Below are 23,331 nucleotides of genomic sequence, written 5' to 3' on the forward strand. Positions count from 1 at the left end.
GGCTCTGTTGACTAATGAGTTTGCCGACCACAGTATTAGTTATGTGAGGGAAGGATGGAGCATAGTGGGAGACCTAGCCAATAGCTTAGGGTAAAAGCAACTAGATGTGAGATTGTGGACATTTCCAGTGTTTTGATTCTAGTTCTTGTTTTAAACTGAGAAATACTGTTTTCACTAAAAGCTGTGAAATATATTTTACTGTCTTATAACAAAATACAGTGACTCTCTGAAAAAAAAGGAAGTAGTTTTTAATTTCTAACTATAATTATGGTATTGTCTACTTTTCCTGTTCTAGAATTCTTTGCTTTATATATTTTGAACCTTTGTTATTTGGTATAGAGACATTTAAACTTGTTTCATCCTCTTAATGAACTGACCTCTTTATCACTATGAAATGACCGTTTTTTATCCATCTTTCCTAATAAACAGTGTCTTTCTTTAAGCAACTCGTCCTAATGATCTAACCTTCCCACCACCTATATTGAAACTAGCTCATTTTAAAGAAAGCATGTTCTAATGGTCAGTTTTTTAAAAATGTAATGGGCTGCCTCAGCAAGTAATGAAATTTTGAAACAGTTTTTAAAGCAAGGGATGAACTTGTAGGGATGTTACATATGTAAGTTCCAAATGTTTTTTATCATTGGATTATATGCTTTTTGAAGTGCTTTTTACATCTGACCTCCACTGGTTCTAATTGTTGTATTGCTAGAGAAAAGTGTATATTATGACTATTTCCAGTTACTTTATAATAATAATATGAAATTGTTTCATTTATGTTCATTGTGAAAGCCATCTCCTGATATGTACTCTGGTATTTGTGCTTTAGACAAATTTGATAAAGAGTATGGTTACCATTTATTCCTTTTATCAACTGTGCACAATACTGTTGTTTCTTTTGACTTCATTATGTAAATACTTTTATGTATATATATTTTCTTCACAATGGTACTGTATAGTTTTCAAAGACAGGTTTGTATTAAGTCCTTGCCTCCCACTCCTTGCCAAAATACCCCCAAACCTAACAAAAACACTGAGCAAATAACATGGATTCAACTAGTAGCATACTTGTTAAAAGATGGAATTGGTTTTGTTTCACTAAAGCACTAGAGAAGAGAAAGGGTAGGTTTAGTGTTTTACCATTATGACAGAAGGTGTGGGGATTCTAAATATCACATGGAAAGAACCCTGTCCTTTTTGTGCAATGACAAGGTCAGTATATAAATGAACCTCCAGTTAATTTGTTAAAAGTTTAAAGAAATATTCATTTATCCTTTTTGAAGTTTGTTTTATTTTTAAATTCCATGTATATCATAAAGTTAAACTTTTACTTTTATTTTCTTAAAGCAGTTCTTGGAACACCTCACAGCTTGCCACATCTGATGAATCCATCCATCTCCCCTGCATTTTTACATTTGAATAAAGCACATCAGGTATATAAACGGCATTGAATATTGAAACATCAAAAATTTGTAGTGAATATTTTGTTCTTAACGAGTAAAGTTCTCAAGTTAAAAGAGTATTTAAAAAATACTTATTCATAAGTATAGGTACGTAAAAACATAATTTAGCCATGGCTGGTGTTGGTCAGTGGTTAAAATGTTGACCCATGCACTGAAGGGTTGAGGGTTCAAATCCCGGTCAAGGGCACATTCCTGGGTTGTGGGCTTGCTCTCTGCCCCCCAGTCAATTGATGTGTCTCTCTCACACATCCTTCCTCTCTCACTTATTCTCTTCCCTCTTTCCATCCCTCCTTTCCACTTGCTCTGAAAAACAATGGAAAAAAAATATCCTCAGGTGAGGATTAAAAACAATAAATACAAAGACATAATGAGACCATCAGATCAAATTAAGCTAATCAAAGCAACATAGTTATATAGTTATTGATTCCTATGTATAAGGCATTAAGGAAGGGTATATTTTGTGTGGTACATTTTCTGTAACTAAATCAGTACAGTCATTCATTGATTAACAATAGGAATATGTTCTAAGAAATGCATAGTTAGGCGATTTCATCATGTATGAACTCACCTGTGTTGGTACACCTGCATTGGGCATTGGCAGGAATGGACATTGCTTGGGTGAATCAGGGAGTGAGTGGTGAAGGCCGAGGACATTACTGTGCACTGGCATAGTCTTTACAAACACTGTACACTCAGGCTACATTAAATTTATAAAAATTATTTTTCTTCAATAATAAGTAAATCTTTTTATTTGCTTTTATGTTAACATAAACTATGTGTTAACAAAATTTAATATTTTAATTTGTTAGAGAATAATAAGTAAATCTTAACTTTAACTTTTTTACTTTATAAGCTTAAATTTTTTTAACTTTTCAACTCTTGTAAAAACATTTAGCGTAAAACACACATTATACATTTATACAAAAATACTTCCTCTCTTTATATTGTTATTCTCTAAGCTATTTTTTATTTTAAAATTTTATTATTTTTACTTTTAATTTTTTTTTTTTGTTAAAAACTAAGACACAAACACACATTCGCTCAGGATCACCCAGATCACTGCCTTTCACCTCCACATCTTTCCCCCCTGGAAAGTCTTAGGGCGTGGAGCTGTGATCTCCTACCACTGGCATATGTTTGGTCCATCATTGACCAGCATGTTATGTGGTGCATGACTGCAGCTCAAAACAAGTCCTCTTATGTGGTCTGAACTCGAAAGAGTATTTACAGAAAGAGAAACAATAAATGAATGGACAATAACTCTTATTCTTAAATTTTAATTGATGTTATAAAAATAACTCATATATTAGAGTAAAAATTAGTTTTACCTTTCTCAGATAAGTATTTTAAAATGTGTTTGTATATATAACTATAGTATTGGAGATGAACATTCATTTCTGGTAGCGTTGAGGCTGCATCTATATAGGAGCCCAGTTACAAATCAAACCTAATACATAACAGGTGATTATAGATTGGGTGAGTGAATGTCCGGCCCTACACCTGGCTTTTTAAGGGAAAGGCCTATCTTTTATTTATTTTTCATTCTTAGAATCTAACCTAGGACCTTGTACATTATGGGGCCTTTGTTCATTAATTTACTCAACATGTTTTAATGAGAATGTACTAGATGCTCTGCTGATCATTGAGGCTACAGTATTGAACACACGTTCATCGCCTCTGTTCTTACAAAATTTCAACAAATAGAGAAAAAAACTGAAATAATTTATTACAATAAGGTGTGAAGAGTGATACAAGAAGGGTATTCAGAGAATAGACAATATTCTCTTTATTTTAGAATAAAAATCAAAATGCTTGATTTTGCCTTTAAGGCCTGTCCAAGCTGGGCTCACCTGCCTGCCATGCTCAGGGCATCGCTGTCTCAGCTACAGTGGCCTGCTTTGGTCCTCAGAGGGCCTTGTTCCCTTCTCCTGAGGGCTTTGCTCCTGCTGTTCCTTCTGCCTGGAATGCTCTCCACTGCAGCATCACACCCAGATTTCGCCTACTTACTCTCCGCAGCCTTTCAATCTCTGCACAATAGTTAGTTCCTCAGGAAAACCTTTGAATTTAACAATCTCACTCAATTCCCTCACTGTCTGTTCTCACGGGTCCTTGTATTTTCCCTTCATGTGCTCATTACCATTTGTATTTATGTTTTTATAATTAGTTATTGCCTTATTTCTTCAGGGAACAATAAGATCCGTGAGGGCAGATCATAGTGTTGTATTTCTCACTATGTAGCACAGTGACTGACACATAGAAAGTGCTCAGTAAGCCTTCGTTGAATGATTAAATTAATAAATAAATTATTGAATGATGCTGACATTAAAGTCACATCTTGTATATCATTACAAGAATTAATTGCTGTTGCCTGCAGTTACAATGTGAGATACAAAGAAGCTGTTGCATTTGCTCAGATCAGCTAGAGAATTGAACCATATGAATTAGGTTATACACACGCAGCTTTTAAAAATTAAACTAACTTAATGTTTTACATTTTTCACAGAGCTCAATTATGGGTAATACTTCTAATTTATTCCTTCAGAATCTCTCCCATGTATCACTGGCACAGCAACAATTAATGAAGTTTGAGAATATTCATACTAATAATGTAAGTATGGAATTATTTTTTCTTTGGAATGAGTTCATTTTTTTTTTTTTTCTGAAATCAGGCTATTGGTCAGGTTAAATGTTCACTTGTGTAGCCTCTTAAGTCAGTTACATCCTGCTGCCACTGGCAGAGGTCTTACTTTCTTTTCTTCTTTTGCAGAAGCCGGGCTTGCTTGGAGATCCCCCGGTGATGGTACTTCAGGCTGCAGTAGGAATAGGGTCAGCCCTTCCCTTGAAAACAGAGTTGGGTCATCATGGAGAAGCACATAAAAGTAAATGATGTGTATTTACTGAAAAGTCAGTACACAGTCAGATTTGAGGTTTAAAGATAATTTATCTACATCCTGCTTTTTACAGGAAGGTCAAATTTGAGTTTTTAGTCATTTAAAATTTCCAGGGCCCTTTTGGCTTTTCTGTTTTTAATATTAGAAAATTATTGATGTTACTGATGGACTTGCTTCCATGCCAAGATAAGACTTTGCCTGTGGGATAAGCTTTAATGTTTGGTAAAGGTTCGCAGCAGCGTGAGGCAAAAACATAGGTCCATTTGAGAGTGACATGCTGCCCACTGGGCTGACAACACATTACGCAGGCATTCATTGAACTTCTGCCTGGATAAGAAAACCTTAGCTTTTATGAAGAAACTAGAGGCCCGGTGCATGAAATTCATGCACTGGGGGGGGGGGGGAGAAGGTCCCCTCAGCCCAGCCTGCGCCACCGCTGCTGCGCTCACCAGCCGTCAACCTGACTTCTGTGGGAGCGCACTGACCACCAGGGGGCAGCTCCTGCAATTAGCGCCTGCCCCCTGGTGGTCAGTGCATGTCATAGCGACCGGTTGTTTTGCCGTTCAGTTGATTTGCTTATTAGCCTTTTATATATAGGATAGCTGGTGTTTGTTAATTTAAAGTTTGTTTATTTACTTACTAGAGGCCCAGTGCACGAATTCGTACACCAGTGGGGTCCCTCTGCCTGGCCTGCGGGATCAGGCTGAAACCAGCTCTCCGATATCCCCCAAGGGGTCCCGGATTGCGAGAGGGCTCAGGCCAGGCCAAGGGACCCCACTGGCACACAATCAGGGCTATGGAGGGATGCAGGAGGTTGGCCAGCTGGAGAGAAAATGTGGGAGGGCTTCAGGGCATGTCCGGCCTGTCTAGCCCAGTCCCAATCGGCTGGACACCAGCAGCAAGCTAACCTACCCGTCAGAGTGTCCCCTGGTGGTCAGTGCATGTCATAGCTACCGGTTGACCAGTTGACTGTCTGCTCCTTGGTGTTCAGTGCAAGTGGTTGAGCAGCCTTAGCATATCATTAGCATATTACCCTTTGATTGATTGAATGGACGACTGGACACTTAGTGTACAGTAGGTCCTTGGGTTACGTCGGAGATCCGTTCCTACAGTGCAACGTAACGCGATTTTTGCCATAAGTCGGAACCCACCTACATAAGCACCTACGTCACTCACATGGAGCACATACATAGCAGTAATGAAGTGAAACAGTAAAAAAATTTTAAAAGAAAGATAACAACAATTCCTTACCTTTACTTGTGGTAAATAAATAATAAAAAACATAAAGCACACATGTACATACGTCGAAATGACAGAACTTTTTAAAAAAATAAATAAATGGGAGATGGCGATGTAACCATGAAATGACATACATTGAGTCCGACATAACCCGAGGACTGCCTGTATTAGGCTTTTATTATATAGGATGTCACTTTTTAAAATGTGATTTCCATATTAGTGTTAGAAGAAAAATAATGTGTACAGTTCTTATTAAAAGAAAAACAGGAGCATGGTGGTTAATGTGATTTCTTACTTGAATATGATTTTGAAAGACACCGGGGGGAAAAAGGGCCACCATTAATAAAATTAAAATATATATGGGTAACATATATATCTTGTACATTAAACCAGCAAGTCAAATGATCAGATAACTCAATCAGTTATCAGATAACTCAATCAGTTCTGAGTGTTCGTATTGACTGGGCAAAAGGTAAACCATTACATAGGTTTAGAAATTTTTATTGTATGATGGGTCTGTCCTAAAAAATAAATTCTGTATGCCTAAAAGCTTATGCAAATATTTATTAGTTGTGTTGGATTAAATAATAAGCTATTTTCTTTTGCATGTGCTGTATTAAGAACACTGAAAATTCAGTGTTGAAATAAATATATCACTAAGAGATAAAACCATCTCTTAAGTACATAATACTGAAAGTAATTTAAGAAATTTGTTTAGTGAGTTTGTAAATTATAAATTTGACTTAAAGTAGTTATCAAAATTAGCTCTTTTCATTTAATTTTGATCTATAGATTTTTTTAAAAAGTGGAATGGTTCAGAATTTGCCTATTAAAACTTCCATTTTTTTCTCCCAGAATTTCTTGTTATGCCCTATAAATAAAAATGTAAAACTTTCATGTTAAATTTGGTGATCTATTCACAAATATTGATGTGTTTTAAATAGTGGTGTGCTGATGTTTAAAAATCAGTTCTCTAGGGTAAAAATATCTTGGTTTGTAGGCTTTGTGATTCCTGTGTGTAAACACTCCAACCATGGTCGATTCAGGTTGCCAATGTGAAGACTTTGAACTGGAGAGCAGGGAAGAGATGAGCTGGTGCAAGAAAGCTGACCAAATTTATTGTTGGAGTTAATCTAATTTTACCAATGTTTAAGAGTCAGAGAACTTTTTAAACCGAAGACTAATTATTCCTTCAGATATGCAAGCAGGCAAATTACAATGATTGGGCATTTTTTTAAAAAAAGGCACTGATGCCACTCAAATGCCAAAAAAGTGCATACATTTTGCACTCAGCTTTTAAAATACACAATTAAAACTTAGACTTAAAAAATGTAATATTCTTGAGACTCTACTGGAAGTTGTTTAAGAAAGGCATGATTCCTGTTATAGGTTTTTGTTTTCCTAGGAACCTGCTAATTTACAATTTCTAACCACCCCATTTGAATTTAACTGTTCTCTAATAGGTTAAACAATGTTTGTTTGCATTTTGCCTATCATTTAACAAAATCAAAAGGACTATTATAAATAAGGCTTGTCTAACCAAAAGTTTTTGGCATTTGTGGTTCCCTACAGCATCTAATCTGATTCCAACTCAAACAACTCTAACAGCTGGAATGGGCTTATTACCGTTCTTTGCAAATCAGCACATTGCTGGACAAGCTGGGCCAGGGCATGGGAATACTCAGGAGAAACAGCCAGCCTCCGTGGGAATAGCAGAAGGAAATTTCTCAGGGTCACAGGCTTATCTTCAGAGCTTTCCGAACCTTACTGCTGGAGGTTTGCTGGCAGGACACCATAAGCAACAACAGAGTCAGCCAAAAAGCACAGAGATGAGTTCAGGGGTAAGAAAACTCTGTGTGTGCATACGCATACACACACATACACAAACAATGCAGGTGTATGTTACAAATACATATGCATTATATAAATTATATATGTATATAGGTGTTCTTTTTAATTTTATCTTAAATGAGATTATTCTAATTCCAGAATATTCTAATTTTTGCTTATTTTACAGGTGATATAATTTATGAAATATCAAAGCAATCTTAACTATTTTTTTATTTCAAAGGAAGTTAATACAAAGTATGAAATATCAATTACAAACTAGATCATTGCTATTATATATCAAAGACATGATGGCGTTTTTATAGTGTACACTTCTCAAAATAGAAGAAATATTGCACTCTTAAAGAAACTTACTATAAACAAACAAAAATCCATCTTTTGATAAGTTTTATCAACTGATGTTTGGGACTATGCTTAATTACTTGCCAGTTTGTTAGTAAATAAAATTATTTTAATTTGTGTAAAATGAGGTTTTTAAGTCTATTACTGTAAAATAATTTATATATAAATTTTGTACTATAAATTTTTGCCTTTAAAAAGTTTGAGGTATGCATGGTTTACACAAATATTTGATATTAAAAAAATAAAATATAAACTAAGTTCAAAATTTTGTAGTTTAAAAAAACTTGTTATCATTAATATTTATTATATAGGGATGTTTATAAGACTTTATAAGTAAATAATAAAGCTGTTCTTTGAGATATACTCATGTTTTCTATTTTAATGTATTCTGTAGTTAGTTCAGGTATTATTTTAATATTTAGAGGGAGAATCAGTTTTATTTTATTAAAGATGTCAAAGTCAGTTATTACACTCTGGTTTGTCTGAAAGAATCTAAACTCTGTTTTAATTCTGGAAGTTTTACCCAGTCAATTTTGTTGTTGTTAATCCTCACCCAAGGATATTTTTCCATTGATTTTTAGGGAGAGTGGAAGAGAGAGGGAAAGACAGAGAGAAACATCAATGTGAGCGAAACAAATCAATTGGTTGCCTCCTGCACAAGTCCCTCCCTCTCCCCCCCCTCCCCCCCCCCGCCTGCTCTTCCCCCACCCTCTCTCTCCCACCCACCAGGGCCGGGGAGGAGCCTGCAACCTAGGTACCTACCCTTGATCGGAATTGAACCTGGGACCCTTTGGTCCCAGGCCAACACTGTATCCACTGAGCCAAACCGGCTAGGGCCCCAGTCATTTTAATGGTTATAAACCACTGGCATTTACAAGTGTTATAATTGGTGGGTAGAATACATATATTTAATTTTTACTTTATTTGTACTCTAAAATTCCTTTTGGCTTGCAAGTGGTGTAAAACTCAGGCTACAAGGAGAATATGAGAGAAAAAAATTACCTAGTTGGCTATATTCAAATGTCAAAATAATACTGAATTTGTAAGAGGTTTGGTGCCACTTAGTCCAAGCAGGATGTATGGATAGAATGTCCTACAATTAAAAAATAAAACTAGGGCAGTACTTCATAGAATGCATTTTATGCATTTAAAAAAAATTATCTGCAACATTAATTGCTTGGGTTATTGAGGGAAATTAAACAAATAGAATTTATATATTAATTACTTAATCTTTTTGCATAGGGTCTTTAATTCATAGTAAATGAAAGCACCATGGTCTCTAGAAAAACTGGATATGAGGCGATACACAAATGAGAATCCATTCACAAGATGACAGCCAAAGTCAGGCAGACTGTCCTTTCCCCACTTGTGTATTCTTGGCACTCTTGTGAAACATAGTTGACCACAAATGCGTGGGTTTACTTCTGGGCTATTTTGTCAATATCTTGGCAAAGTTTTATGCCAGTATCTGTTTTAATTACTATGGTTTTGTCGTATAGTTTGAAACAGGAAGTGGAATGCCTCCAGATGTATTCTTTCCCAAGATGTCCCTAGCCACTTGGGGTCTTTGGGTTCCATACAAATTATAGGATTACTTTCCCTTTTACTGTAAAAAGTGCCATTGAAATTTTGATTGGAATTTATTAAATTTGTAGGTTGCTTTGGGCAGTATGGACTTTTTTTTTCCTAAAATATGTTTTTATTGATTTTTTTTAGAGAGAGAGGAAGGGAGAGGATAGAGAGAAACATCGTGAGAGAGAAACTTCATCAATCGGCTGCCTCCTGCGCGGCCCCCCGCCAGGGGATCGAGCCTGCAATCTGGGCATGTGCCCTGACCAGGAATCTAACCAATGGCCTTTTGTTTCCTGGGTCAATGCTCAACCATTGAGCTACACCAGCTAGGTGGTAGTATGGACATTTAAAAAATATTATTTCTTCCATGATATTATTCTGCTAACAAGGCTATCTTTCCAGTTGTATTGTTTTTTATTTCTTTTATCAATGTCTTATGCTTTTCAGTGTACAGATCTTTCACCTTCTTAGTTAAATTTATTCCTAAATATTTTATTCTTTTTGATGATATTGTAAATGAGATTTTTCTTAATTAAAAAATAGCTTATTGATAGTATATTATTAATATATAGAAATGCCACTGGTACAAACAGAGATTATTTGACTTCTTCCTTTCTGATTTGGATGCCTTTTTATCTTTTTCTTGCCTAATTGCTCTCTGGCTAGGACTGCCAGTATCTGTTGAATAAAATGGGCATCCGTGTCTTGTACCTGATCTCAGAGGAAAAACTTTCAGCTTTTCACCATTGAATATGATTTTCTCTGTGGGCATGTCTTTTATGTATGGCTTTTATTATCTTGAGGTCTGTTAGTAGCTTTTATTATGAAAGGACTAGGAGCCCAGCGTGCGCAGCACTGCCCACCCTCTACGGCCACTGCTGATCAGGCCCTCCCCCAGCGCAGGCGCAGAGGCCCCTGCCATCCCACCCCCGACGCTCCACGCACAACCTCCTCCTGTCCGGTCGACCCGTTATGGTGTCCCAGTTAATTAGCATATTTCTCTATTTTACATATATATATATATATATATATTCAATTTTCACTAATGTGTTTTCTGTATCTATCAAAACCATTATATGTTTCTTTTCCTTTAATCTATTTAATGTGGTGTATCATATTTATTGATTTGTATATGTTGAACCATTCTTACATCCCAAGGTTAAATTCCAGTGGATTGTGGAGCATAATTCTTTTAATGGATTGTTGAATTCAGGTTGCTTATATTTTGTTTAGGGTTGCTAATATTTTGATGAGGATTTTTGCACCTATGTTCATCAGGGATATTGGCCTAAACTTTTTTCTTGTAGTATCCTTATCTAGCTTTGATATGAAGGCAGTGCTGGCCTTGTAAAATAAATTAGGAAGTGTTTATGGAAGAGTTTCTGAAGCACTGGCATTAATTCTTCTTTAAATGTTTGATAGAATTCACCAATTAAGCCATTTGGTCCTGAGCTTTTCATTGTTGGGAATTTATTTATTTTTAATTAATTTAGTTATTTTTATGGTTTAAAGTATTACATGTCTTCTTTTCCTCCGAAGTGACTCCCCCAGGCCACTCCCACCCCCGAGGGCAAGCCTCCACTGCTCCAGTGTCTGTCCATTGGTCATGCTAATATGCATGCATACAAGTCTTTTGGTGGATCTCTAACGACCCCATCCGCCCCCCCCTTCTCTCTGAGGTTGGATGGTTTGTTCATTGCTACCTTGTCTCAGGATCTATTTTTGTTCATCAGTTTATGTTGATCATTATATCCGACATATGAGTGAGATCATGTGATATTTATCTTTCTCTGACTGGCTTATTTTGCTTAGCATAATGCTCTCCAGTTCCATCCATGCTATTGCAAATGGTAAAAGTTCCTTCTTTTTTACAGCAGTATAGTATTCCATTGTGTAGATGTACCACAGTTCTTTAATCCACTCATCTGCTGATGGGCATTTAGGCTGTTTCCAGATCTTAGCTATGGTAAATTGTGCTGCTATGAACATAGGGGTGCATATATCCTTTCTGATGGGTGTCTGGTTTCTTGGGATCTAGTCCTAGAAGTGGGATTACTGGGTCAAATGGGAGTTCCATTTTTAGGTTTTTGAGGAAACTCCATACTGTTTTCCACAGTGGCTGCACCAGTCTGCATTCCCACCAGCAGTGCACGAGGGTTCCTTTTTCTCCACATCCTCGCCAGCACTTGTCATTTCTTGATTTGTTGATGATATCCATTCTGATAGGTGTGAGATGGTACCTCATTGTTGTTTTGATTTGCATCTCTTGCATGATTAGTGATTTTGAGCATGCTTTCATATGTCTCTCGGCCTTCTGTATGTCCTCTTTTGGAAAGTGTCTACTTAGGTCCTTTGCCCATTTTTTGATTGGATCATTTATCTTCCTTTTGTTAAGCTGTATGAGTTCTCTGTGAATTTTGGAGATTAAAACCTTATCTGAAATAGTATTGGCAAATATGTTCTCCCATGCAGTGAGCTTTCTTGTTGTTTTGTTGATGGTTTCTTTGCTGTGCAGAAGCTTTTTATTTGATATAGTCCCATTTGTTTATTTTTTCCTTAGTTTCCATTGCCCTAGGAGCTGTATCAGTAAAGATATTGCTATGACATATGTCTGATATTTTGCAGCCTAAAGTCTTCCAAGATTTTTATGGTTTCCCATCTTACATTTAAGTCCTTTAATCATTTTGAGTTTGTTTTTGTATATGGTGTAAGTTGGTGATCTAGTTTCTTTTTTTTTGCATGTATCTGACCAAATTTCCTAGCACCATTTATTGAAGAGACTGTCTTGACTCCATTTTATGCTCTTGTCTCCTTTGTTAAATATTAATTGAACATAATGACTTGGATCGATTTCTGGGTTCTCTGTTTTGTTCCATTGGTCTATATGTCTGTTCTTGTGCCAGTACCAGGCAGTTTTGAGAATCGTGGCTTTGTAATACAGCTTGATATCTGGTATTGTGATCCCTCCAACTTTGGTCTTCTTTCTCAGGATTGCTGTGGCTATTCAGGGTCTTTCTTTATTCAAGATGAATTTTTGGAGAGTTTGTTCTAGGTTTGTGAAATATGCCATTGGTATTTTAATGGGGATTGCATTGAAGCTATAAATTGCTTTGGGTTATATGGACATTTTAATGATGTTGATTCTACTAATCCATGAACATGGTATGTTCTTCCATTTGTTTATGTCTTCCTCTATCTCTTTTTTCAATGTCCTTGTAGTTTTCCGAGCACAGGTCTTTTATGTCATTAGTTAAGTTTATTCCTAGGTATCTTAATTCTTTGATGTAATGGTAAATGGGATTGATTTTTTTTTTTTCATTTCTCTTTCTGTGAGTTCATTATTGGTGTATAAAAAAGCCATAGTTTTCTGGGTGTTAATTTTGTACCTTGCTACATTGCCAAATTCATTTATTAAATCTAGTAGTTTTTTGTTGGAGTCTTTGAGGTTTTCTATGTACAGTATCATGTCATCTGCGAATAATGACAGTTTTACTTCTTCTTTTCCAATTCGGATGCCTTTTATTTCTTCTTCTTGTCTGATTGCTATGGCTAGCACTTCCAGTGCTATATCAAACAGGAGTGTTGAAAGTGGGCATCCCTGTCTTGTTCCTATTCTTAGGGGAAATGAATTTAGTTTTTTCCCATTGGGTATGATGTTGGCTGTAGGTTTGTCATATAAGGCTTTTATTATGTTGAGGTATGATCCCTCTATTCCCACTTTGCTGAGAGTTTTTATCAAGAAAGGGTGTTGGATTTTGTCAAATGCTTTTTCTACATCAATTGATATGATTGTGTGATTTTTGTCTCTCAATTTCTTTATGTGATGTATCACACTTATTAATTTGCAGATATTGTACCATCCTTGCATCCCCGGAATAAATCCCACTTGGTCATGGTGTATGATCTTTCTAATGTAATGCTGGATCCTATTTGCTAGAATTTTGTTGAGGATTTTAGCATCTATATTCATTATGGATATTGGCCTGTAGTTTTCTTTGTGGTGTCTTTATCTGGTTTTGGAATTAGGGTAATGCTGACTTCATAGAAAGAGCTGGGAAGTGTGTCTTCCTCTTGAATTTTTTGGAATAGTCTGAGAAGGATAGGTTTTAGTTCTTCTTTGCATGCTTGGCAGAACTCCCCTGTAAAGCCATCAGGACCAGAGCTTTTGTTTGCCAGAAGATTTTTTATTACTGCTTCAATTTCTTTTCTAGTTATCGGCCTATTCAGGTTTTTTTTATTATTCCTGATTGAGTTTTGGAAGCTTGTATTTTTCTAAGAATATGTTCATTTCATCCAGGTTGTCCAGTTTGTTGGAATAGAGTTGTTCATAGTATTTTTTCATAATCCTTTGTATTTCTGTGGGGTCGGTTGTTACTTCACCTCTTTCATTTCTGATTTTATTTGGGTCCTCTATCTTTGCTTCTTTGTTGTTGGGAATTTTTTTATTAATCCTTACTCATTAATGGTCTGTTCAAATTTCTTTGATTCAATCTTTGTAGAATGTTTCCAGAAATTTATCCATTTCTTGTAGTTTATCCAATTTGTTGGCATATGTTTCTGGATAATAGTCTATTATGATCCTTTGTATTTCTGTGGTATCAGCTATAATGTCTCCTCTTTCATTTATAATTTTGAGTCCTTTCTCTTTTACTCTTGGTTAGTCTAGCTAAACATTAGTCTATTTAGTTTACCTTTTCAAAACATCAATACTTCACTCTATTGATCTTCCTTTCTCTTGTCTGTTTTATTTATTTCAACTCTAGTAAATAATATTTCTTACTTTGGTTAATTTTGGGCTTTTTCTAATCCATTGAGGTGTAAAGTTAGGTTGTTTACTTTTTTCTTCATATAGGCATTTACCACAATACAATTTCATCTTAGAACTGCTTTTGCTGTATCCCATAACTTTTGAGTATGTTGTTTTCCATTTTCATTTGTCTCAAGAGATTTTTTTAAATTTCCCTTTTATTTCTTCTTTAACCCATTAGGAGTGTGTTGTTTAATTTCTACATATCTGTGAATTTTCTACTTTTTTTCCTGTTACTGATATCTAGCTTCATACCCCTGTGGTCAGAACAATACCTGATATTGTTTCAGTGTTCTTAAATTTGTTAAGGCTTGCTTTGTCACTCACCTTTTTTTTTTCTTCTACTTTTGGTGTCATATCCAATAAATCATTGCCAGATTTAATATCATGAAGCTTTCCATCTAAGCTTTTCCTTAGAGATTTATAGTTTTAGCTCTTACATTTAGTTAGGTCTTTGATCCATTTTGAGTTAATTTTTGTATAGGTGTAGATAAGGATCTACTTCATTCTTTTACATGTGGATATCCAAGTATCTCAGTATTTTTTTAAAATATATTTTATTGATTTTAGAGAGAAAGGGAGAGGGAGAGATAGAAACATCAATGATGAGAGAGAATCATTGATTGGCTGCTTCCTGCAAGCCCTCTACTGGGGGTTGACCCCGCAACCCAGGCATGTGCCCGTAGCTGGAATCGAACCTGGGACCCTTCAGTCCACAGGCCGACACTCTATCCATTGAGCCAAACCAGCTAGGGCAGTTTCTCAGTATTTTTGTTGAAAAGACTGTCCATTCCCCATTGAATAATCTTGACACTTGTTAAAAATCATTTAACCATGTGCATATGTGGGGATTTATTTCTGGGGTCTCTATTCTATTCCATTCACTTGTATGTCTGTTTTTATGCCAGTACCACACTGTTAAGATTACTATAGCTTTATAGTAAGTTTTGAAATCATAAAGTGGGGGCCCTCTATTCTTGTTTCTTTTTCACCTTCCAGCAACTTTTGGAGGGTCCCTTAATATTCTATATGAATCTTAGGATGGGTTTTTCATTTTCTGCAAAAAAGTTGGAATATTAATTGGGATTATTGAATCTGTAGATTTTTTGGGGTAGTATTGACACTTTAACAGTATTGTTTCCAATTCATGAACATGGGATGTATTTTCATTTATTTGCCATCTTTAATTTTTTTCAACAGTGTTTTGTAGTTTTTCAGTATACAAGTACTTATCCTTGGTTCAGTTAATTCCTAAGTATTTTATTCTACTGGAATTGTTTTCTTTTTGTTTTTGTATTGTTCTTTGTTAGTATATACAAACACAACTGTTAATTTGCATGTTGATTTTTGTATCCTGAGATTCATTTATTAATTCTAACAGTGTTTGTGTGATCTTTTTTATGTCTGCAAAAAGAGATAATTTTACTTTTTTGTTTCTAATTTGGATGCCTTTTATATCTTTTTCCTGCTTAATTGCTCTGGCTAGAACTTCCAGTATTGTGTTGAACAGAAGTGGTGAAGGCATCTTCGTCTTATTCTTGATCTTCAGTCTTTTACCATTGAGTATAATACCGTACTTTCCGGTGTATAAGACAACTGGGTGTATAAGATTTTCCTGGGTTAAAAAGTCGTTTTATACGCCAGAAAATACGGTATATTGGACTATATTGATGGGATTAGATATAATGGATTAGATATATTGGACTACCATATTTTCCGGCGTATAAGACAACTTTTTAACCCAGGAAAATCTTATACGCCCAGTCGTCTTACATGCTGGAAAATACGGAATGGCTTTTTTATACATGACTTTTGTTATGGTAGTTTCCTTCTATTTCTAATTTGCTGAGGGTATTGAATTTTGTCAAATGCTTTTTCTTCATCAATTAAGATGATTATATGTTTGTTTCATGTCTCTTTAAATGTTTGGTAGAATTCTCCAGTGAAGCCATTTGGTCCATTAGCATTATTCTAGCTAATGTAATATAGCTGTTAAGAAAGAAAGGGTTTCAGGCCTGACTCCAACACATACTAAATGTGCTTTTTAAAAATAATGTTGATAACTTTGTTTCTGGAAGTAAGATATGAAATTTGGTTTTTTTCTTGTGAAGATGAATTCTCTCCTGGTTCAAATGAGAAGGTTGTACAAGATGGCCTTTAATTCTCTTTCAGTGCTAAAGTTCAATGGTTCCAGAATAGTTTTTTAAAAACTTACTGAAAAAAATAATAGCAGGTGAAATGTGATAATTTTAATCAATATCCAGAAATATTTCATAACTTTATATCTTCATAGGTAGAAGCATTAGTTTCTACAAGTTTTTACCACTCTAGATTTATTGAAGTATTTCTTCATTACTTCTTCTTTTTCTTTTCTTGTACCTCTTATTAAGTTCCTACTCTTTTGTTTTTGACAAATAGGCTGCCTCTAAGAATCAGACTTCACTCTTGGGGGAACCGCCCAAAGAAATCCGGCTTAGTAAAAATCCGTACCTAAACCTGGCGAGTGTGTTGCCCAGTGTGTGCTTATCATGTGAGTGAGAACTCAGTATTAATATTTTGGAGTTTTATTGAATACTTTCTGTAATGAGTTTTACTTCAGTTTTTAATTTGATAGAAACAAATCATGCCTGTTGACCAATTAAAGCCTAAATTATGACCCCGGTCTTTAAAATGAAAGAACAACTAAAATTAACCCTTAAAATGCATTTTACTTTAAGGAAGGCATTTTTATAATTTATTAAGAATATAATTAACATTGAATTATTGAATCATTAAAAATAATTGGGCAGAAGAATTATTTGGCACAATAATTCTTTACAGATAGAATCATATTTCTAAAATAGAGGTTTAAACTTCTAAGTAATTTAATATATCTGGAGTATTAGCCAAATACACCAAAAACCTATGAGCTACTCATCGGCAGAAGTGGAATTCAAAGTAAATCTGGGAAAATAAATTCTAAACTGTCAACCCTGGATAAAAGAATAGGATTGGTTGAGAAGAGATGAAAGATGGATTTCGTTTTTAATGTGCATTATCTTTATTTTATGGAGTATTCTCTTGAATCTAAACATTAATATCTAAGTTTTTAATAGCCAGAAAAAAATTTAATATGCTTTTAGTATATCTACTGTATTTTTAACTGGTCCAAAAATTGATAGTTACAACTGTTACATTAACAAGAAAGGTTAATTTACATTTTGTATGCCTTGTTTTGGAGATTATACATATATATGTATTTTTAAAAATATTTTTTTATTGATTTTAGAGAGGGAGAGAGAGAGAAACATCAATGATGAGAAAGAATCATTGATTGGCTGCCTCCTGCAGGTTCCCTATTGGGGATCGAGCCTGCAACCAGAGCATGTGCCCTTGACTGGAATCAAACCTGGGACCCTTTAGTCCGCAGGCCAATGCTCTATTCACTGAGCCAAACTAGCCAGGGCTAGACATATATGTTTCCACCAAAATTACTTACCATAGGGCAAACTTTCATTTTCAGTTCTTTTAAATGAATAAGTCATCATATACTCTATATATTTTTTCTCCTGGGGATAATGTAGAAATATATTCTGGCAAGCTAAAATTGGTGTTCTATTTGAAAATATGCTGAATTAATGAGTTTGTACTCTGTTTATAATTAACAATAAAGCAACCTAACTAAAATATATGCATTGATTTTGCTTTAGCCCCTGCAAGTAAAACCACTCTACAGAAGACTGGAATTGCGAGCAACATTCTGGAGGCAGTCTCTCAGGAAAACGAATCACAACACACCTTGGAAAAGAGCATTGCTTATTCTCAGCCTTTTGGTGATTTTGCACAGGTAAATGAGTCTCAGATTTTGATGATATGTAGAAAAATTGGTTCAACTACATATTGAGTTCACTGAATATGAAATTGTGATTCCTACCTATACTATCAGAGGAAATTAAAATTGCACTGATCTACACAATATTTGTTTTGCTCACCATTTGGAATTTTAGGACATATTCAAGAAATTGCTAAGTATCATTTTGCACTATTCACCTGTCATCGTTTACAGTATTGGTTGGCAAACCACAGAACAACTCCAGCCCACCATTTGTTTGGTAAATAAAGTTTTATTGGAATACGGCCGGATTCATTCATTTAAACCTTGTCTGCAGTGCTGTGGTGCCACAGCGGAGAGTTGAGTAGTTCCAATAGAGACTTTATGGCTGCAGGGTTAAATATTTACAATGTAGCTCTTTACAGAAAAACTGCTGACCTCTGATTAACCCCAGTATAGACCTGGCTAAGAACCCCAGGGAAACGCCTCTGTTGTTCACCATTGCTCATTTATGTAGAAACATGATAATTGCAGGTACTGTTCTGCTAACTTTCAAACCAAACAGCCAATAACAGGGAAAGTATTATATTCGTTAGATGTACCATACCATTACCTACGTACGTCAGTTTTGCTTTGCTTTTTTCCCCTTCAGTTTATTCTTAGTGGCTTCAACTGAGAATGTGTGTCATGTTAGCAGTATATGATATGTAATCATGAGGTCTTAATGATGAACAATTCTGATTCCTTCTCATTTCCCAGCGTGGTCAGCTTCTCCCCGCCTCTGTCCTCTCTGTGGGAGCAGCGCTTCCACTTGGATTCCTGGGAGCAGCCCTGTGCTTGCCTCCCCTGTCTCTGATAAACGTAGAAAAGGAAACCAGTGGGAATTCCTGTAGAACAACTGATGCCTAAATATGCTTTTATGATGGGGTACTAGAAACGCACATCAAATAGGCTGTAAAAATGGTGCAGCTGGATATTAGCAAAACGTATAGTAAGGGTCTCTTGTATCCCCGTGGGAAAGAGGGAGAATAGATTGGAAGATGATGTAATTAGGTGGCAGCGTACTTATATTTACGGGACAACAGTCATGAATGGACACAACCTGGAAGGCATTCTCTTATATGTTTCATAAAACGTCACCTTTGTTCCCTTATTACTTAACATTTTAAATAATGACATAGGTAAGGACACTGGGTGGATGCTGGTTATATTTCTAGGTGACAGAAGCCAAGGAAATAATCAGCGATGTATAAAATCTTTTATGAATAGTTTACCAGTTGATAATGGCGGATTTTTGTAATAAAAGAAAACATGACAATTTCAAGAGAAACATCAAAAGTGCTTTATTCAAAGTAATGTCCACCACTAGCTACACATTTCCCCATCTTTCAGGTATTTTGTGGATACCGTCCCAATAGAACTTTTCTTGTTTTGAGGCAAACCATTCAGAGACCCAACTTGCCACTTCTTCGTATGTTTTGAAGTGCTGCTCAGAAAGTGCATGTGCCATCGATCTGAACAAGTGGTAATCTGAAGGAGCAAGGTCTGGTGAATACAGCGGGTGGGTTAATACTTCAGGCAAGATCTTTTAACGTGTCTTTAACTGGTTTTGAAGTGTGTGATGGTGCGTCATCATGAAGCAAAATTATTTTGCCATGTCTTCTGGCACATTCTGGTTGTTTCACGATCAAAGCATGGTTCAAATTGATTATTTGTTGTTGGTAGCGATCAGTATTAACAGTTTCACCTGGTTTTAGAAGCTCATAATACACCACACCTTCCTGATTCCACCAAACGCAGAGCATTGTCTTCTTTCCGAAGCGATTTCGCCTTGCAGTTGATGTTGATGGTTGACCTGGATCAACCCATGATTTTGTGCATTTGGGATTCTCAAAATAAATCCACTTTTCATTGCCAGTCACAATTCGATGCAAAAAAGACTTTCTTTCGTGCCCTTGAAGCAACATTTTACTGATGACTTTTCGGTTTTCCATTTGTCGTTCGTTCAGTTGATGTAGCACCCGTTTTCCTTCCTTTAAAATCTTTCCCATTGCTTGTAAACGATCGGAAATTGTTTGCTGAGCAACGTTTAATTTTCTGCAAGTTGTTTTTGAGTTTGACACGCATCTTCATACAGTAATGCTTGTAATTGTTGGTCTTCAAACTTTTTTGGTTGCCCTGGATGTTCTTTGTCTTTCACATCGAAATCATCACTTTTAAAGCATTTAAACCAGCGTTTAGAAGTATCTTGAGATGGAGCATGTTCACCATAAGCTTCCCGAAGTATACGATAACTTTTTCTTCAAAATAAAGTAATGAATTAAAACTTTCCTCTAATGCTCTTTTTTTGGCATGAAATTCAACATTTTTAAGGGTAAAAATATCTATGATGTTAACGCCTTCAGCAAATTTGACATATGAAGTTTTGAAGCTTGTTGTCAATACAACAAAATAGCATACATATAAAATCACATATATATCAAAATATGTGTAACTCCTATTGAAAAAAATCCACATTATTAACCGGTACACCCAGTATAGCTGTGAAAATGAGAAACAACCTAAATTTCCAATAATTTATAAGACTGAGAATACAAATTATGTCATATTTATACCAGGAAATACAATGCAAATATTAAAAATTATATAAAGCAATATATAAACACATTATAAAACATTTTATAATCAATTGTTAATTTTAAACATTTATAAAGTATAGTCTCTATGCAATTTTTTTGTTTGTTTCTTTATAAGGAACAAAATTTATTTTTATAAACAGGAAGAAGCACAATTATTATTTTAAGATGTAGTTAAATGTATGATTTAAGTTTTAAGGTTATTTTTTCTATTTACCTTTCTTTTATTTCACTTTTGAAATTGGTCTTGCTTTTCTCATTAGTAGTTTTATTAGATTACTGTGGTTTGTGAATATTTGTATCCACAGAAAGCCACTTGGCCATTTGCACGTGGAGACATTCTGTGATAAAGACGCCTCTTGCATTGCCAGCCCTCCTCCTGCCTCTCCCTTGCTTACCCAGAGATCCTGTGAGGGGGGTCCTCCCTGGATTCCGTGTTCCCTGGGGCAGGCCCTGCTGTTCCTCAGGCTTGTTCATAAAGTGAGATTTGTTCTTTCTCTCTCATGTTCTTTCGTACTCATAAAGTAAACGTAACTAAATATTACTAATGGAATAAAGTAACTAGTAAAAGGTGGTCATGTTTTAGGAATTCTTCTATTTCCAGTGCTGAAATGGAGGAAGAGGTCTAAGGGAAGGAAACCAACATTTTTGCTTTGTTTTGAACACTTGCTACATGCTCTGCAATAAAAGCATTAAGTATTTCTAACCATCTTGTGCGATTTAAATGACCGCCTGCATAATACAAGTGGAAAGCATAAAGGGATAAATAATCTTTCCAAGTTCATGCAGTTAGGAAGTGACGTCTCTGATTCCAAAGCCCACACTATGTCCATTATACCAGGGAGAAGTTTCTGCAGGCCCGGGGGTGGTGTTTCATAGAGACTGGTTGGTTGGTTGGTTGGTTGGTTGGTTGGTGGTCGCCGGCCGCTGTGTGTAAGGATTAGGAGAAAAGACTATGTCAAGATATAGATGGATATAATAATGCCTCTTTCCAATAAAACTATCACACTTGAAAATCCTAGTTGGCATCCCAGTATTGGTGAAGTTGTTTGTGTCCTATTACTCCTCCTGCAGATAATTGTTACTAAATTGTATTCAATATGAAAGAAAAACAACCCTTGGTAGGCTCTGGAGAGTGACCAACAGCAGGCAGAAATGGAAGGGGAGTCCGTCCTTGAAAGAGGGAACCTGCACTGATCTCCCCCCGCCCCCGAGTTTATGCAGAAAGTTGCAGTCTTGCCAGCTGAAGACTGAGAAGTAAGGGAGTAATTTCGGAAAAAGAAGTTTCATAAGAAGGAGCCTCAGAATCTCTGTGTGAACTCAGCCCAAGTGCACGTGACTGACTGGAACTATGTTTGTGTGAGGGAGACTCCAGGGGACCTGGTGGAAAGCACAGATGGGAAGGAAGACCTGTGAAGAGAGACAACTCCTCCCCAGCACAGAGGGCACCATTTGGTGTTTGAGTTCAGAAAAGTTAACTCCTTACAACAAAAACCAACAGTCTTCAGAGGAAGATCACACAGTCCACAGTCTCTATGATCTATAGTCCCCAGTAAACAAAAATTACCAGATAACTGAAAAAAACAGAATGTGACCTGCCATTAAGAAGAAAGGACTCCAAGGAGACCCAGATGTTGGTCTTAGTAGACAGTCTTATCTAAAACAGCTGCTATAGATATGTTCAAGAACTTTAAAAGAATAAGGCCAAATGAACAGATAGGGAATTTCAGGAAAAACATATATTCTAAAAAAGAAGTATAGAATCTCTAGAATTGAAACATATGGTATCTGAAAAAAAAAATACACTGGTTGGTCTCAGAGGAAGATTAGAGAAAGGAGGGGAAAATGTTCCGTTAACATAGACAAATCAAAAGAAATAATTTGGTATGAAGAACAGAGAGAAAGAGGTTACAAAAAACAACAACTGTGGTACATCTACACAATGGAATACTATGCTGCGGTAAAAAAGAAGGAATTCTTACCATTTGCAACAGCATGGATGGAGCTGGAGAGCATTATGTTAAGTGAAATAAGTCAGTCAGAGAAAGATAAATATCACATGATCTCACTCATTTATGGGATATAATGAACAACATAAACTGATGAACAAAAACAGACCCAGAGACAGAGAAGCATCAATCAGACCGTCAAACCTCAGAGGGAAAGTAGAGGAGGGTGGGGGTAAGGGGGAGAGATCAACCAAAGGACTTGTATGCATGCATATAAGCCTAACCAATGGACACAGACAACAGGGGGTTGAGGGCATGAGTGGGGCGGCTGGGGAGGAATGGGATGACACATATGTAATACCTTAATCAATAAGGAAATTTAAAAAAAAAAAACTAATGAACAGACCCTTGGGGATCAGAGGGACAATATCAAGCAGTCTAACATAAGTATAATTGGAGTCTCAGGAGGAGAGGAGAAAGATAAATGGGGCATAAAATATTTGAAGAAATAATGGTAAAAAAAAACAAAAAAAACAAAAAACTTCCCAAATTTGGTTTAAAAAAGACTTACAGATCTGAGAAATTCAGAGACCTCCTCTGCAAAACAGGATAAAGAAAAGCAGCATTTATTATTTAGGCACATTAGTTAATATACTGAAAACCAAAGTTATAATGCGATTATCATGAAAGCAACCACAGAATAGTAACACACATTTTCTTGAGCTAGAGTTTCTCAACCTTGACACTGTTGACATTCTGGGCTGGGTACTTCTGTT

General features: G+C 35.8%; 1 protein-coding gene across 1 annotated transcript in view; it reads left to right on the forward strand.

Annotated features, from left to right (window-relative positions):
• RAVER2 (ribonucleoprotein, PTB binding 2) overlaps positions 1-23,331 on the forward strand; it is an 89,783-nt gene that overhangs the window by 48,182 nt on the left and 18,270 nt on the right. The window contains exons 6-11 of the mRNA XM_054720878.1: positions 1,345-1,430; positions 4,003-4,068; positions 4,228-4,339; positions 7,163-7,431; positions 16,578-16,689; positions 17,849-17,985. Of these exons, the coding sequence (XP_054576853.1) occupies positions 1,345-1,430; positions 4,003-4,068; positions 4,228-4,339; positions 7,163-7,431; positions 16,578-16,689; positions 17,849-17,985 (782 nt within the window). The remainder of the gene's footprint in view (positions 1-1,344; positions 1,431-4,002; positions 4,069-4,227; positions 4,340-7,162; positions 7,432-16,577; positions 16,690-17,848; positions 17,986-23,331) is intronic.

Source organism: Eptesicus fuscus, chromosome 9, assembly GCF_027574615.1.
Source record: "Eptesicus fuscus isolate TK198812 chromosome 9, DD_ASM_mEF_20220401, whole genome shotgun sequence".
In the NCBI taxonomy this organism is placed as follows: domain Eukaryota; kingdom Metazoa; phylum Chordata; class Mammalia; order Chiroptera; family Vespertilionidae; genus Eptesicus; species Eptesicus fuscus.